General features: G+C 37.3%; 3 protein-coding genes across 3 annotated transcripts; 2 read left to right on the top strand and 1 right to left on the bottom strand.

Annotated features, from left to right (window-relative positions):
• Positions 1-602: 602 nt before the first annotated feature.
• LOC119069674 (prostatic acid phosphatase-like) lies at positions 603-6,568 on the top strand. The gene is made up of 6 exons (XM_037173794.1): positions 603-891; positions 1,387-1,485; positions 1,554-2,002; positions 4,888-5,146; positions 5,213-5,453; positions 6,405-6,568. Exons 1-6 carry the CDS (start codon positions 778-780, stop codon positions 6,464-6,466), a joined length of 1,224 nt encoding a protein of 407 aa, XP_037029689.1. The 5' UTR covers positions 603-777; the 3' UTR covers positions 6,467-6,568.
• Positions 6,553-7,440, bottom strand: LOC119069676 (trafficking protein particle complex subunit 6b). The gene is made up of 3 exons (XM_037173795.1): positions 7,272-7,440; positions 6,807-7,070; positions 6,553-6,705 (listed from the first exon to the last, which is right to left on the bottom strand). Exons 1-3 carry the CDS (start codon positions 7,335-7,337, stop codon positions 6,580-6,582), a joined length of 456 nt encoding a protein of 151 aa, XP_037029690.1. The 5' UTR covers positions 7,338-7,440; the 3' UTR covers positions 6,553-6,579.
• Positions 7,441-8,110: 670 nt separating this feature from the next.
• Positions 8,111-17,019, top strand: LOC119069723 (prostatic acid phosphatase-like). The gene is made up of 6 exons (XM_037173848.1): positions 8,111-8,391; positions 8,472-8,570; positions 13,601-14,043; positions 14,110-14,356; positions 14,421-14,676; positions 15,282-17,019. The coding sequence occupies exons 1-6, from the start codon at positions 8,278-8,280 to the stop codon at positions 15,398-15,400; spliced, it is 1,278 nt and encodes a 425-aa protein (XP_037029743.1). The 5' UTR covers positions 8,111-8,277; the 3' UTR covers positions 15,401-17,019.
• The last annotated feature ends 239 nt before the right edge of the window (positions 17,020-17,258 follow it).

Raw genomic sequence — 17,258 nt, 5'->3', positions numbered from 1 at the left:
GGTTTGGATACCGCCCCGTGTTGTTGTTTGCGCGAATATAAATTTTTAGTATATTACCATACAGTGTCACTAAGAGGATTGCACGGACAATTGTATGAAAACATTTCTTCACCTGTAACAGATCATTCAAAACTAGTGCAACCAAACAACGCTGTATCTCCAAATTCTATATAAAACACCCTTCACTTGCAAGATTTGGAAGGATCTGCATAAAATTTACCAAAAAAACGCCATGCCTATCAACATTTTCAAAAGCACACATAACCCTCTACCTAAATTTTGGTCGTCTTGGTGCCCATATCCTGATCTCTCTCTCAGTTGACGAGATCTGCTGACACAAATCTTTACCGTTATAATGTTAAGGTGTCGTGTTTCCCGTTTCACAGATTTTAACATGTCGACCCTATATGAGGTTCACAAATTTTTACGGTTGTAAACATCGATCAGTTGATAAGTTTGTTGTTTTATGTAGACACGAGACGGCCCAAGTTCCTTAAATATGCAAAACTAATGACCAGAATATGGAGAATTTTATTTGAATTGTCATAACGACATTATAGTCGTATCAACACCATACTCAACGCACACCAGTATGCACAATAAGGTTAAATTAGAAGACAAACAGAACCATAATAATATACCAGTTGACCAAACAATACAATCTAAACATACCAACCGTAAGAGCAAGAAAATAGCGCAAGTAAAATTGTCTATTTGTTAAAACCAGTCGGTTGGGTGAGACACGTACCCTGCAAGATATTCTGCTGTCGAATAAAAATGATTTTGTTTTTTATTTTTGGATTTATACTGTACTCGACCGCCAATACTGTGTCAGGTCAGCCGAATAGAAATTCGTCCGATGAAAGAGGAGAGTTGCTGTTTGTACAATTGGTAAGAAGAAAGAAATAGAATTTTACATCCTTTTATTTCCCTAGTGTCGAAAGTGGAAATTACATTACTAGGGAAAACAATAGTATTGGCTTAGGAATTCACATTATGTAAAATCCATTACAAAAATCAAAAGTCATGTTTTCGCGTAATTGTTGACCTCGGCTACGCCTCGGCTCAACTTCACACGAAAACTGGACTTTTCAACTTTTTATCCCTTGCTTTATAATAGTACATTACTGTCTCGCTGTGACATTTTTTGTTGAGGCGTGTGGGAAGGTTGTACTTTGAGCCGAAACCGAGGAATATATCCCACACGATGTTCAAAAAATTTCCCAGCGAGCAGTACCGGTGCTTTGTTGTCTTGTGGCCAGAAAACAAGAAAAACTGGTTTTTGTTGACACGGTGATGAGTCATTACTAATGACGCATTTTTTGGCCGCAAGACAACACAATTAATTTTCAGTGATAGCCTAGCGTACGATAATTCTTTTAAAAGCTCTTTAGACATGGTGATCGAACGCCGTTAAGTTTTTACAAAAATGATCCGTGGAAGGATCAAAAAAACTGGGATCATGAGCCAGGTCAATTGACGAATGTAAGATTTATACAGTCGCGTAATTCGATACTTTTAGCTCATAAATTATAATTCCATTCGAATCCCAGTTGGGTAAACAACAAGAATTTGAATTGGGACTATACATACGAGACAGATACGCAGACTTTCTGGACCCTACCTATTCAGAAAACGATATCTACGTTCAATCGTCTAACATCACCCGAACGATATTGAGTGCGCAGGCCTTTTTAACCGGTGTTTACAAGCCGGAAACATCGCCGGATTTTTGGACAAGCAATCTACCATGGAATCCACCCTTCACCGTGCACACAACGCCAAGGAAAGTTGACAATTTGATCCATGCGAACACAAAGTGTGCTGCTTTTAGTAAGCATTTCGATGCCTTTTTACAATTGGACGAAATCAAAGAATTTGACCGGAAGCATAAAGAGCTGTACGACTACTTAAGTTTGCATTCGGGCGACAATGTTGAAAAGATGTCCGACACAGTACCTATTCGAGACACTCTCTGGATTGAAAGTATTCACAACAAAAGGTAAATTGCTTTTGCCATATTCGCATAACGAGTATTCCAATGTATTATAATTGTAATACAATGGATTACTCTGGTTATGCAAACATTACGATACAGTGACCTAATCACAATTTAGTATTTTAATTTACTAAATTGTGATTCGGTATCGCCACTGTCTCGTAATGCTGAGAGGTATGATATGTGTAATAAGCTATTGAATAGATGTATACAGAAATGAGACATGTCGCATTAGCGAATTATAAAAAAAATGAAATTTCATTGAAAGAAATGCAATTTGTCTCATAATTCGCTAATGTGACATGTGCCGTTTCTGCATTTAAAACTTGTGTTGACTATTCATATCTGAAGTAATCAGGTTTGTTTGGCATTTATCGTTCCTTGTTCAAATTATAATAATCCACCTATGAATACCATCGGCACAAAAATGTGACTGCAATTGCCTTGAATGTTCACATGTCTTCCAAATTCGGTTTCAATTTTTCAATTATAATTGATATCATTTCGATAATTAAATATCGAGCAATACACGAATATAAGTCAAATTTTGTGCACGAGAACCATTCATTATAACGTCATAATGCAAAATCATGCAAATGTTTGTGGCCAAATCTTATGTCTGGAAAATATTCTTGACACAAAACTGACATGCTCTGTCTGCCACCCTGGCCCTCATTATTAAAAATACGTCTGTTAAAAGACTTTACAACTTTTGTTTTTTGTACTAATTTAATGGAAATGAAAAAATTGTAATTGTTGTTCATAATGCTCCCGTGATGATTGTCGTCGTCTTGATGATTTGGTGAAACTTTTTTACATCATCCCACGTATCTAATAAAATTGCGATGTGCGTGACCTTTCCAAAGTTTACGGAATTGGTTTCTTGGTTCTGCTACTATTCCTCTATGGAAGCTAATTCGTTTGCACATAGCACAGCTAATCATTAAAATACTGTGGTATAATATGCCTGTATGTTTGACATGAACGCCTTCAACAACGCACTTCAAGCAAAAGTGCTTCGAATGACACCTGCCAAATAGAATACTATTTTGTATGAAAAATTTTTACAATTTGCCAACATTTGTTTGATACACTGTCCAGTCCTGTATAGTACTGCTATTTAGAATACCACTCATGCTTGATGTGCGTTGCCTTCAATCAAAAACAAACGTATTACATCCGAAGAATTTTTTTTACTTTGTATAAACTACCTAGTTCCGGTTCACGGTTATCTACGTTACACGAATAAGCTCGTCTGATACAGACATCTTTGATGTTTATTTTAAAAAAGAATTTTGGGTTGAAGTTTTCACCAAAAAAAATGTCTCATAAAAGTTGGGATTTTGTGTTCACACAAAGTTCCTTTTACTTAGATGTCCTTTTATGAGAGAATGAAGAATTCGATATGTGTATGGAAAAGTGTATGGTACACATTGAACGTAGCCACAGTCATTTCTTGTATCTCGATATTTTTGTTCCATGAAAAATAGGATTTAAATTTTACTCATACAATTCGTGTATTAGTAGTGTGTCGTCCAACATTTTAGTAAGTTTGGAAAGGAAGAACAGCTAACGAAATTAGTTGGTCTCACCATAGGGGTGAGCCATGTCCCTTGGCTTCTCATTCCAGAATTTCTAAATTTTGTAAGCCTAATAAATCGAACACAAAGAAATTTCCAAATATAACCGTTTCCCGCAACTCTCCGGTAGATACTCGACTTGTCGAGGTGTAAAGATTTCATAACATTGAATTGAGTAACCAGCCTTAACAGAAATGCAGTAATTTTTAATAGAATTTATCCTTGACCTTAAGATGCATCGAGCAACATAACATTAGTTAAAATCAGCCGGTAATACTCGACTTATTGTGGCCGCAAGATTTTACCAAAAAAAGGTTACCGATTTTGGATCCTTAGATCCGGATATTTAGCATTATGCAAGCAGTAGTGTCGAAAAGTATCCAACCTTGACAAAAAATAGTTGCAAATTTTACCTGTAGCAGGTAACTTTGTCGCCAAGGCAATCTACATCACCCGGAGACAAAATTACCTGCTACGGGTAAAATTTTCAACTCTTTTTTTGTCAGTGGATGTGTACATCGATGCTGGCACACTTGTTTTGTAACAAAATTACGGACTATACTGGCGCAAAGTTTTCATTTGGTCGAATACTTGAATGACTACTATATACGCAGACTCTCAGACTCAAACATTTTATTTATGAAAAAGCTGGTGCACTCTACAATCCCTATTTACCAATGCACAGAACGAATTTTCCGAAAATTGTTTTCCCATATTCTCATTTGTCATTGATTTTCACATTCCATTTCGCTAATTTATAATCGGTTCATTTTCATGCATAGCATGAGCCTATATATTCAGAAAACTGGATGCTAAAAGGCTTCTACACCTTACTGGTATGTTTCGTAATTTGTCTGGAGTTATATTAAATTGAGCTGTTTGAGTTCATAAGCCGAGTTCATAAGCCCTTTGTTATGAAATCGTTATTCTTTGAAAAGTTTTTTTTTTGCTTTATTTATTAAAAACGAATTCGTTTGCATAATGGCATGGCATAATTAGATCATCAGTTAGGTTCAACGAATTATTAATTGAAATTTGAAATCGGCTCGATTAAGAATTGGTTCAAGTAGAAACATTCAATTTATATCCAAAATCAATGCATAGGGTAAACCGGTCAGTTATGAGAGCTTCCTTCATTTTATTTGCGAGCCACTAGCTTTTTTTGTCCTTTAAACACCCTCATTTGTGTGACTTGATTTTCTCGTTCAGTGCTCGTAACTGGCAGCGTGTGGCTCGTAACTGATCTCTTTACCCTATATGACTTTTCATAATTCGTTTTCATCATTCGTTTTCATCATTTGATTACAGTTTGCCCGATTGGACGAAGAGAGTGCTCCGTGGTGGTGATTTATACGACAACCTGGAAGAAACGTTTCTTAAAACGTTCCGTCTAGACACTAGCACTCAATTTATGGCAAAAATCAAGGGCGGATTTTTGCTGAAAGACATTCTTGACCGATTCACAAATAAATCGAAATCGTTACTGGAACCGGATAGAAAACTCTGGGTGTACAGTGGTCATGATAGTACAATAATTCGATTGTTGAATTCACTTGGTATTTTAGAGGTTTGAGTGGATGATTCTTGTACATTTTAGCAGCTAATTTTTGGATATTCTCTATTACACTTACAGACTGTACCGAATGTTTCCACTTGCGTTCTGTTCGAAATGCGCAACATTAACAATGTTCCGCACATCGAAATATTTTGGAAAGATGCATCAGCAGCGGCCGTACCACTTCGCATACCGAATTGTGGTCTGTCCTGCCCGTTGGCCGATTTCTATGTTTTATACAAAAATGTTCTGCCGACGAAATCGTTTGAAGAAGAGTGCATGGTGCCAGAAAACGAACGGTCCAATGCTGGCAAAAATGGTAATTATTTGGAAGGGGGAGACGAATGGTAACTGAAAGTTTCGTCCATGGGATTTCGAACTGTTGTTTGAAATGTGTCAAACTCGCAAGGAATATCTTGTCGAGTTGGATCATTTTACAAGTGACAGGCTCTTTTGCGAATCTGCTGGAATATTGAATCGAAAAAACGAGTGGTAGTGATGATGATAACAATGGGGGGAAAGTAAATCAATTAAGTGGGCTATGAATAAGGCACCATCTGACGCTTGATCGTATAATGAAAGTGTGTAAAAACTTACAAGATCTGCAAACTCTGCGTGAGCAGATAAGGTAGGGATATTCCGACGATATAGTTTCACTAGAAATCAAAGAGGATACAGTCGACGTCAGTGAAATTTATGCATGAATTTGCTTCAGCTGGTCCACTCATACAATCAAAAGTGCTTTACGTCTCTATACGAGTGAAATAATTGGGCGTGGTAGTGATGAAACCGTATAAATGAGCAGTTTTGCTTGCATGAGTGGACCAGCTGAAAAACAGCTGCAGTAAAACCATGCATACATTTCACTGACGACCTCTGTATCTCGATTTTTAGAGAAATATTTCTGAAAATTTAAAAGAAGAACATTTCATCTAGAAAGGCGTTAATTAGTGTTGGCCCACCTGACACATCATTTTTGAACAATTTTGAATTAAATTAGGCCCTGAGCGTACAGTGTCTCGTCAAATTGAGTAAATCCACGACAGAGTAAAGTTAACCAGGCAGGAGCGCTTTTTTGACTAGGGACCTGAATAATCTAGTAGCCCTTGATATTTTGCGAATAAAATTTTCCAATTTATGTCAGTACTCATTTGAGTTCATTTTCATCCCATGTATTAGGTCCCTTATTTGACGTTTCGAAAATTAACCGCTCCTGCCTGGTTTATTTTACTCTGCCGTGGTAAATCTAATGCTAATGCTCTTGTTTCAGCTTCCAAATTCATTCTGCAAATCATCGCCCTGTCGGTATTGTTGAAGCAGTTTATGTACTAAATTAGTGGACCCATCTAAATGGTTGCATGGTTGAGCCGTCATATAATTTGCTGTGTTGCGTTGCATACAAAATGAAATAAAAAATCTTTTTCTGTTTCCCAAAAATCTCGACTTTATGTTCGATTGACTTGTATATGAAATTTACATGTTGGCATGGAATGTACCTCTGCTGTGACCGTACTGTTTATTCCTAAATTGGCCAGACTGCCTCTCACCAGACCGCACGTGAATGCGACAAACTGCGAAGGAAACGTGGAACACATTGAGTCAAACCTATGTCGAATTTCCACCCGAAGGCAACAAAAAGTAAAAAAGAAAAAAATCGCCAGTGCCACCTTACCTTGGGTGCATATTCCAAATATTGTGATCCGTTCGACAAATTGTTGAGAAATCGAAATGAATTGTCCTGAAGCACATAAATGCCCTGATGATTCGTACGAAGATTGTCGATTTGCTTCTTGTAAATGGATGTCCAAAAATCCGTACAAATGAATTTCATCGTGTCCAGTTCGTCTTTGAAGCGGGGATATTCGCGGGTCAATCTTTCTATCAGACGATAACCAGTTGAATAGCCCAAATATTCGAGTGTGGACAAGTCATTTTCCTGGATCAATTGATTAAGAATTAGAATTAGAAGGCGGCTCCCACCGTCAATGAAACATGCAGATCATTTTACAGTATAAGAAAAGGTCATCAGATCGGAAATTATAAAACTGAGGGCGAAAAAAAAAGTCAGATTCAAAGATAAAGACGACACTGAATGGAATGATTGATCGGCCGTTACATAGCAACAACGGTTTATTACCTTGTTCTCTGTGGTGTATGCCACCAATTCTGAATGTAACAATTCGAAAACCGTCTCCACCAACATAATATCTGCTATTTAATCTTACAATTCTTTTCCAATCGCTTCGTCCAACATTACACAGACTAGCACCACCAAAATAAAATATTGACAGCTCTGTTCGTAAACACAACAGTCGCACAGGGTGCAACTGGTAAGACAGTTATCTCTCCACTCTAGCTGAGAATTGCTTATAGAATTGAATTTTATCAAGTCTAATGGCGCTAATGGCTGACTCCGGCGCTGGTTTAAGTGACATTGCGGTTGGATGAACGAAAGCATGGCCGAGAAATATATCGAGACATCGATCAACAACAAACGAAAAATTGCAGGACATATCCTGGGTATCCGACCCACATCAACAGTCAGTTCAGTTGATGTAAGTGATGCGTCCACATCTTCTGCGATAAATATTTACCAAAAGTAAACAAAATGCTTGACTTTGTGTACGCTCTATTATAATTTGCGAGAATAAACGTTGAAATTACTTTGAAATTCTAAGAATCATCTTTTGCGTCCGAAAAAGTTACTTTTACGGACGCAATCAACGGCCGTAAAAGTTACTTTTTCGGACGTGGCCATCTTGGTGTGAGCAGTACCGAAAAAACGCACATGACGAAAAGCGTCGAATTATGATCGTCAGGCGCAAAAAGAACGTTCGAAGCACAGGTCAAGTAGAGTTACCCTGTTAAATGTGAGATTTTTTTTCCACTGAATATGTCAGCTGGGCATCTCTACAATTTGGAGACTTCACCGTATGTGTCTCTGTGTTAGTGTGTTATTTCACTTATCTGTTTTTCAATAAATTTTCGATCAGAACTGTAAAACAGCTGGTCTGGTATTTCAGTCACTGTTGATTTTCAGTGATTTATTATTGCAGTCGCTCCAGTAACTGTTTGTGGTCCTGTGTGCAAACCTACGCGTAATGTGTTGAGTAAAAATAAGTGAATTCATTTGACCGTTCACAATGATTTTGATAAAATCGTGGCTCGTAGCGATTATATTGTGCAAATATTTGGTGCACGGTGACCAGAGCAGCAACAATGTCGATGAGAATGGCAAACTTATATTCGTCCATGTGGTTAGTGTTGCAGTTTGAGCGCACTGTTCGACTCTGTTATGGAAATTGATATTGACTGCAAATGATTCATTTCTCCCCAGCTATTCCGACATGGTGACCGAACACCGATCGATCCGTATCCAAATGATCCCTGGGGCAATAGAACATTCTGGCCAGTAGGATGGGGACAATTGACGAATGTAAGTAGCGTTTCTTGTGAAAGGCATGCGATACGGATAAGGAAACGATAACCGAATCGAAAATGTTTATTTCTCACTGAACCATTGCACGATTTCCATGAAAAAAAATAACAAAATTGCAACGACACCAGTGTGCTTTCAACAGCCGTTTATCATCTTCGCTCTTTTGTTGTTATTAATTTAAACGATTATATGGTCGTTGATGCAGCTAAGTAAACAAAAAAAAATGAGAATTTAGTGATAACGAGAGATAACGAGCCGACAATGTTCATCGATGTGCATTCTGCATCTCTAAAATTATCACATTGCCAAACCGTGACGACACTGCAAAATAAAAATCGTTGAACTTTGCATTTTGGTAAATTTTGACTCATAGTAGATGTGCAGTGCATATACACACCGACATTAGTCATAGATCTAACAAAACACAATGCAAGCTGCATATAGTTACAACTGAATCAGCTATTTTGTTGAAGTGCTGAGGTCTGGCATCAGTTTACATACTCAGGCTGCAGGCGTTTTCTAAGATTTTATTCGATTTCTGAATTTAGAAAATTATCTGGCAAAAGGAAAGTTTGTTTGACTATCGGGTTGCCATTTTTTTTTTTTTAATCAAATTGTACCTGAAGGAAGGGTTAGCAACCAACTAGGTTAACAAATTCGTGTCACACGTATGAGGAAATTGTTGAGGATTTTATTTAGAACTTCTGGACTAAAAGGAAATTGTGAGTGAAGCTTCAAAGGTTGGGGTCATTCATTTACGTTAACAGACATTGTAGCTCTGCAAATAATCCATTTTTTTGTTATAATGTTTTCCTAAAAAAAGGGTTGCATGTTCCAAATGGGAATTTTAATTCGGAAAATATCAGAAAAATTCCTAAAAAATTCGGATTTTTGTTAAAAGAATTTTTCGGAACTTTTTTCCGAATTTTTCAGAATTAAAATTCTAAAAAAAAGCTGAGAAGTACTGGAGATGCATTTCTATTACAAAAAGGAAATTTTATTCCGACCCCTAAAGATTTTTTGTATTTATAGTGAAAGCATCGCTTAGGTTAGAATAGAGTATGGTCCAAAAAAAATGTCGATTTCTCTGTTTTTTCGATGCTTAGCCTATTGTAGCCTCATATTTCATTTTTGATATCTTTTCATCAGAATCCTTTCTGAAAAATGTACAATCGCATTAACGACCATAAATGTGTTAAACGGACCTCATCAAACGTTTTTACCTGGTTAGCGTTTAAGAGTGATATCGCCAAATCTTCAGATGATTTTTTTAACTTTGGAAACAAGCGGTCTCCGATTTTAATGAGTGATAGCTCGTTGGATTCGTCTTTCAATTCTAGGAAACACGTGTCTTTCACTTTTTCTTTAAAAAATTGTTTTCTTTGAAAAGCGCTCAAAAGTGAAAACAGTTTTTCGGCAATAACTCAAGAAAAAATTATTTTAAATTGTTGTAATGTTGTACGATTGTCGGCCTTGAAGAGACCTACAGGTGGAGTATACGCACCGCTTGGTGCTAGTTGATCCACTAGAGTTATGACTAGAAATATAGTGAATGTTCGGAGAGTCCGCCTTTTCTGCAGCTTCAATGTACCACGGAGCTGAGTATGGGGTGTTGTAGCTGGCCTCATCCACTATCGTTGCACATTTAAATGAACCCAGTACTTTTGGGCTGCAAGCCTACAGAAGTCCTGAAAAAAAAGTTGGTGCCAAAATGTAGATTTTTTCCTTCTGTCTGAGGGCCCAACTGCCAGAACAGCGTCTGGAACGGTTTTCACTTTTGAGCGCTTTTCACAGAAAACAAATTTTTTTAAGAAAAAGTGAAAGACACGTGTTTCCTAGAATTGAAAGACGAATCCAACGAGCTATCACTCATTAAAATCGGAGACCGCTTGTTTCCCAATCACCTGAAGATTTGGCGATATCACTCTTAAAAGTTTTAATCGCTCCAGATTGAACCACATGTTGTCAAGAAAAGAAGCGTAAAAAGAGTCGTTTCTCTCACAAGTACGTGTGGAATTGAAGAAACGTAAAGACAAGCGCTATTTCTGTGTGGTGGAATACGTGTGGAACAAATAAAACGAAAGAAACAAACGAAACCCACCAAAATTAAAAAGTTATGATAAGGCTCGTTCAGCTTTAAATAAAAATTTTGAACCGTTTCGGTTTCAGTCGTTTAACCAGCTCTCAACAGTTTAACGAAATTTTCATAAACTGCTGAGCAGCTCAGTTTCCTCAGAGCTGGTCAAACTGCTGCAACCAAATCTATTTTCTGTTGAAAGCTAACACATTCGTTAAAGACCACGATCCTTTGAAAAAGGATTCTGGTGGAAAGATATCATCAAAAGTAAATTAAAATCCAGTTTTGAAAAAACGCCCAAATGTATGCTTTTCAGCAAAGCATCGATACCTCTTAACGAATTCGAGCTACTAAAGCCAGGCCTCTCACACCTCCTTATTTCCTTATTTTTCCTTATTTTTATAAAAACCTCCTTATTCCTCCTTATTTTATTAAAAAATCCTTATTTTCCTTATTTTTCGCAAATTTCATCGACGGAAATCAAAATTAAGAAAGAAAAATCGCTGCGCGGCAAAAACAACAATTTTGTTTATTTATCACAAAGAACTCTAATAAAAAGGTGGTGTTGTAGCTCATGATCGTTCCAACATGACTGGATATATTTTTGTGGTTCCACGCCGCCTCTCGGCTCGAGAGTCTCGAGTAGAACTATGTAGAACTATTTGATTTTACATGTAAATCACCCTTAACATTGTCTCAAACATGCGTCCTTATTACAAACAATTGAAGGTTTTTAGCCTTATTTACATTTACTTCTTTCAAATTTATACTTTTATACTGTCACCAATTTATTATTTTTTCGAAATTCGAACGGGATAACAAACAACAGCTTTTGCTGTTAACGAGATCAAAATCTAATCCAGCAAGATTTTAAACTTGAGGGTGTGGTCAAGTAAGAATGCACGCCGTAAGTATTACGTCTTAAATTTCAAAAATTTTGTCGCATCGAAAACTGATTAAAAACTGCCACTCTACAAAAACGATAAGTACGTCAAAATAAATAGTGATGCGTTTAAGCGTTTTATTTTGAATTTTGAAGCGCACTTACAGTGATAATTGGTAAAGCTAAGCTTTGCTGAGAATCTAATTCAAGCCTTAAACGCGCCCAAAATATTCAAATTTTCATCGTGATAAAAGTGAATTTTACGATACATTTTTACAAAAACGATACGTCAAAATAAACAATAATGCGTTTTATTTTAAAGTTGATGCGGACTTCCGATGTTAATTGCTGTATCTTAGAATAATTTCGATTTTTATCGAAAAATTTCTCCTCTTTTTTCTTTAATTTCAACTAACAATTTCCTTATTTCTCCTTATTTTTGTGCTAAAACCTCCTTAATTCCTTAATAAGGAGTCCAAATTTAGAGTGAGAGGCCTGACTAAAGCCCTTCCAAAATAATACTCAGGCTCAGAATCGAAAAAGCAAAAGTCTAAGGCGTCCAAAATGCCCAAAATTCCACATTTCGCTTTGTATAAAATTTTCCAGAATGCCGGAGATTTACCTAACCATTTCCACTAGCATGGAAATAATGCGATATCCTGGTAGCCTGGTTATCGCGAAATATTTTCGCCAATATTCCTTATACGAAATGATACAGGAAGTCCTATGGTAAATCGAAAATGTAACATAAATGTACGTGTTACGTTTTTGGTTACCGGGAAATTTTGACTCAGTTACAGAGAAGAAAAAATTATTTCCATGCCCACATTTCCATTTTCAAAAAGCGTGCGCGGCACTCTGTTTAGTTGCTTATCACAAGTTATGTGTTTCATTAAAACAAATTTCTTTATTTAAATATGCGAAAAAAAAGACTGCTCACAATGACGCAGCCCGTAAAAACGATCTTTTCAAAAATCAAAGGTTACCACAAATAAAAATCATCTCCTCTATCCGATCGCAACGTCCCCAGAGTACACGCAGAGTTGCCTCTTTGTATCGCAATTGAAATTTTTTGCAATAAATAATCCATTGAACGCGGGTTCCTTAGATATTCTGTAATTGTATCAAATCTAGACAATTCCTTTGCAAAGCATGACTGCAGTCGCAGTTGTATCTGAATGTTTTTTCGACGAATGTTCAAGAGAGCATTGCCTAGAATATTTCAGCAAAATGTTTTTGAATTTCATAAAACACAGACAATCTGAAATCTCCTCAAATTTCTGAGGCTTCCAATAAAACGGACTAAATACAAGCCTTCCAACGCAATTGGCAATGGCAATAATTACGCGTCACTGCTCAATAAAACATTGTCGTTCGTGCTGCAGTGACACTACCGTTGGTACGTGCTAGCAAACCATTGTTTACTAATTTTACTTCTTATCAGACATGCGTGACTTTGACTGTTTGTTTATTTTCATTTTTTTTTCTTCATGCAAACACACACTGCAGATAAAAACTTTAATAAAATCCAATGGACTGTAGTTCAGCCGTTGTAAATTGGTAATCTAAAATATATTGGGAAAGGCTATGGACAGATTACAGTGGACAATAATATGTGGTGCAGTAATATATTTAGAGAAGTGTCAAGGCCTCAACGATGTCATGAGAACGACCTTACTTATTGGAAGACCTCTTGATGAACTGTCGTGTCTCAATGACTGATAGTCTGTACGTATTAGAATTTCTAGAAGTCAAGGATACAAGGACATTGTCACCACAATGTGGTTGTGATGACAGAATTGACTTAGACTTTCCTGTTTCGCCGCCAACCACAAAACCCTTTTTCCTTCCTTTTTAGCCTTTAAACGTTCAACTTAGAGATTGTGATCGTGAAAACGTTTTCGTGAATTTTCACGAATATTTGTGAGTGTCAAAAATCACGAAAATTCATGAAAATTAGCGACAATTCGCGAAAACGTTTTAACGAGTACAGGCTCTGGTTCAACTCATTTGGTTTATCATCGCCTGACAACTTCTCACATTTTTGCCTTTACAACTCGTTCACAGCTGGGCAAACAACAGCACTACAATCTTGGAAAATGGTTGCGAAACCGTTACGACAATCTGATTTCGGACAAATACTCGAAGGACACCGTTTTCATTCGATCCACAGATGTCGATCGCACGCTTATGAGTGCCGAGGCTGATCTGGCCGGTTTATTTCCACCGACGAAAGACCAATTATGGAATCCGAGCATTCCGTGGCAGCCGATTCCCGTGCATACAATGCCGGAAAATATGGACGAATTGTTGGCGGCCAAAAAATCTTGTCCTGCCTATGATTATGCTCTGAAGAAATATAAAAAGTCCGAAGATTTTGTCCGTTTGAATAAGCGCTTTCAGGGACTGTATGAGTACTTAACGGAGCATAGTGGCAAGAAGGTTGATTCGCCAACCGGTGTAAACAATTTGTACAATAACTTGTTCATCGAGGATCTGTACAACATGAGGTGAGCCCGCAGTTTAACATACGGTGAGACATTAGTTTACTGAAGCAATTGTAAATATTCCTATAGTCTGCCCGAATGGACAAAAAAAGTGTATCCCGGTGGTGACATGCAATGGCTAGCTGCGCGATCATTTGCGACGAACACCTACACACCCAAATTAGCGCGTTTGAAAGTGGGATTTTTGATCAAAGAAATGTTCCAACGATTTTCCAACAAAAGTGTGTCGCTCTCCAATCCCAAACAGTCGGTTTGGATATACAGTGCTCATGATACAACTGTCGCCAATTTATTGAACGCACTCGGTCTGTTTGAGGTATGCGCCACTCCCGACCCATTTTTTTCAGGAATTTTCATTTCAAATTGTCTTATTTGTTCAGTTGCACACTCCGCCATACACAGCATGTGTGCTCTTGGAATTGCGCCTGAAGGACGACGTACCGATGGTGCAGATATTCTACAAAAATAGCACAAACGATCCGCATCCGATGTATATACCGCACTGTGGAATATCGTGTCCGTTGGAGAAACTGTATCAAATTTACGATGCCATCATCCCGGGGCGATTTGAGGATGAATGCCGGCTGTCGATTTTGACAATGACGTATGAAGATGCCGAAATAAATGCTTCCATGGGTAAGTCAACGAAATATCTTCTGATGTGTGGAATCGAGTGACCTTTGCTGTAATTGTGGTAATCCTGTGAGGTTACTCTATGGACATTCGATGGATTGCTCGAAGGGCTTTTTGATCTTCGTATGAGTGACAATGTCGTGCTTTTTACAAATTTTCTTCTTACAACGCCCGAGAAACTTTTTCGAGCCAGTCCGGCTCGTGAGGTCATTAGAGATCATTTATTGCTTAACAACGAAAGTTCGAAGATTCTTCTTTCGATTAGTTCTTTTTTCGAACATTCTTTGAAACCTCAGCTGGAAACGACTGATTCTAGCTTAGGTCGTTAAAGCGTGCATCAGATTTTGATTCTCCCGTTGTGCGTCATATGATCTTTGTACATTATCGTGTCGAGAAGTAACATCTACTAATTGACTAATTCACAAATTCCGAACCGATCCATCACGGGGAGCTCATGAAAAATAATTTTTCAAAAATTTCTTCAAGGGTGAATGAATGACTGAATGGTTTTTAACGAATGACTGGATGAATTTTTGGCGTTGGACAATCCAATCGAATGATTTTACCGATTCACTGACATTGAATTCTTCTTTGAATAAATTCGACAGGTTTTCTCATCGGCGGCTGCATTTTACTGCTATTAGTCCTAAGCGTGATTGCCATTCTGACGTTCAGCCGACGACGATCCTATCCGGATTCGAGATGGTATACTCGTATCGACAGCTAACGCTTACACGATTTTGACGACTTCACCATATAGGATTGATAACTGAGCTCGCAGGAAATTCATAAGACTTTTAGCCGAATCAAAGACAACAAAACAAACGAAAAAAGACGATGGATCGATGTACTACCCTTTCCGTACATTGATTCCGACTGGTAGACCATTTTGGCTTTGCATTTTATCGATTTTATATTTCCATTTTGTGTGGTTGTGCGTTTTTTTAAAACCGAAATTCTTCTTTTTTGTAATTTTTTTTAAGTTAGTTTTAGTTTCGTTATTTTTAATTTAGCATTAGCATTGTGATCGAAAGGATGCTCAATTTTTAATTTAGTTTTTTAATACTTTTTGTTAGTCCAATTCATTTTTTAATGTGCGAGTGTTTGAAAGACTTTTCCAACGGCATTTTTTTGACCAGGCCCAATTTTTAAATTTCATTTGTGTTTTGGTATTTTAAATATAGTCAGTCAACCTCGATGAATACGTACGCTAAAATAATGTGATCATTATATAAATACAGTTCATCATTGATGGACATGGACCCAATTTACATAATCTATTCCACTAGTCAACACATGTTTTGCGCACTAATGGTGGCATAGTGGGTTGGATAGGTCTCGGCGCACTGAGTACACGAAACACGCATCCGTTAGTCTCGATGATGCATGTCCTTCCTCTGCAGCCGCTTCGCAATTAATTTTGTTTAAGTAATTTGAACGGGGCAGTTATTGGATCACTTCATGGTCTTCACTACCACTTTTTAGTACAACATCTAAGGAAGACAAAAATTAGTCATACCTAACTGTAGGTAGTGAAGAGAAGACCCATAGTGTGGTTAATTGAAGTCACGGCATCCTAGACACTCTTTGCATCAATAGTTGCCCGGTCTGATTACTTTTTAAATTTTTTAGCGGCTGCTTCGGAACCGTAAACGTCATTAAGACCAGCGGATGGTTGTTTCTTATTCATGGCACCGAGCCTCTTCCAACGCACTATATTCTTGCTATCGAATTGATCATAGAGTAGAATTGCAACGTCTTTTAATTCTAGGGGAAGTTGAGGTTTGCTTATCGTAGAGTGTAAGTTTACTCATATCGTGTGCCAAGTTTATACATCTATGTGTCCATACGAATCTATTCTGACTTCGAATTGATTTTTCCTTAATGTGGCCAACCGAACAAAGTACATAATGCTCGATTGAATCACAGAGAATTTCCAGTATTTTTGAATGAATGGCCGGGGTTTACTATAAAACATTGGTCGGATGCAAAACCGTCTTGTCAGTCAAATATATATTTTTTTAAATTGAAAGCAGTGTCCTAGCAACAAAACGCCTTCTTTGTGCTTTGGAATCGACTGACGGAAATACTTTGAATGAATTTATTAAAAAACGCGATGGTGCGGGAGATTTCTGTAAATTTAGTAAATCGACTTCCATCGGACCGCGGATCTTCTTGTATCAAAATAAAACAAGAAAAATGGGAAAGTCACAGAATGAAAATGCATCTCAAAATTACGCAATAATCCGCGATCAAATTGGGTTCCATGAAATTGTCAACAATCAATTGAATGAATCGATAGAATAGCTATAAGACCGATTGTTGGGAAAATTGTCGGAAATTACCGAAAAAAAAATTCGGCAAATTTTCGGTACATTTCGGCAATTTTCAGTAATTTCAGCGAAAAAATTCTATAATAAAAGACGCTGGAATTGCATAGACTTAGGGTGTAGCGGTTTTTACAAAATGTCTTAGTTCTTTTAAGGCTCAGCCGGAAATCCACTCAGCTGGTCCATCTGATCATTTTATGGAAGAAAAAAAAATTTCAAACTTCAATTTTGTGCTGCCGCCAGATCGATTTTCGA

This window comes from Bradysia coprophila, assembly GCF_014529535.1.
Source record: "Bradysia coprophila strain Holo2 chromosome X unlocalized genomic scaffold, BU_Bcop_v1 contig_39, whole genome shotgun sequence".
In the NCBI taxonomy this organism is placed as follows: Eukaryota; Metazoa; Arthropoda; class Insecta; order Diptera; family Sciaridae; genus Bradysia; species Bradysia coprophila.
Note: the sequence above shows the minus strand (reverse complement) of the source record. Positions and strands in the feature narration are given on the sequence as shown.

Bases quoted from the DNA above. Each gene is read 5' to 3' on its own strand.
- LOC119069674 (XM_037173794.1), top strand. From the start codon at position 778: ATGATTTTGTTTTTTATTTTTGGATTTATACTGTACTCGACCGCCAAT. The intron at 892-1,386 runs GTAAGAAGAAAG...TTCTTTTAAAAG, and splicing joins AGTTGCTGTTTGTACAATTG to CTCTTTAGACATGGTGATCG. The intron at 5,454-6,404 runs GTAATTATTTGG...CTCTTGTTTCAG, and splicing joins GTCCAATGCTGGCAAAAATG to CTTCCAAATTCATTCTGCAA.
- LOC119069676 (XM_037173795.1), bottom strand. From the start codon at position 7,337: ATGTTGGTGGAGACGGTTTTCGAATTGTTACATTCAGAATTGGTGGCA. The intron at 7,071-7,271 runs GTAATAAACCGT...CAATTGATCCAG, and splicing joins CATACACCACAGAGAACAAG to GAAAATGACTTGTCCACACT. The intron at 6,706-6,806 runs GTAAGGTGGCAC...TTTCCTTCGCAG, and splicing joins ATTTGGAATATGCACCCAAG to TTTGTCGCATTCACGTGCGG.
- LOC119069723 (XM_037173848.1), top strand. From the start codon at position 8,278: ATGATTTTGATAAAATCGTGGCTCGTAGCGATTATATTGTGCAAATAT. The intron at 14,044-14,109 runs GTGAGCCCGCAG...ATATTCCTATAG, and splicing joins GAGGATCTGTACAACATGAG to TCTGCCCGAATGGACAAAAA. The intron at 14,357-14,420 runs GTATGCGCCACT...TTATTTGTTCAG, and splicing joins ACGCACTCGGTCTGTTTGAG to TTGCACACTCCGCCATACAC.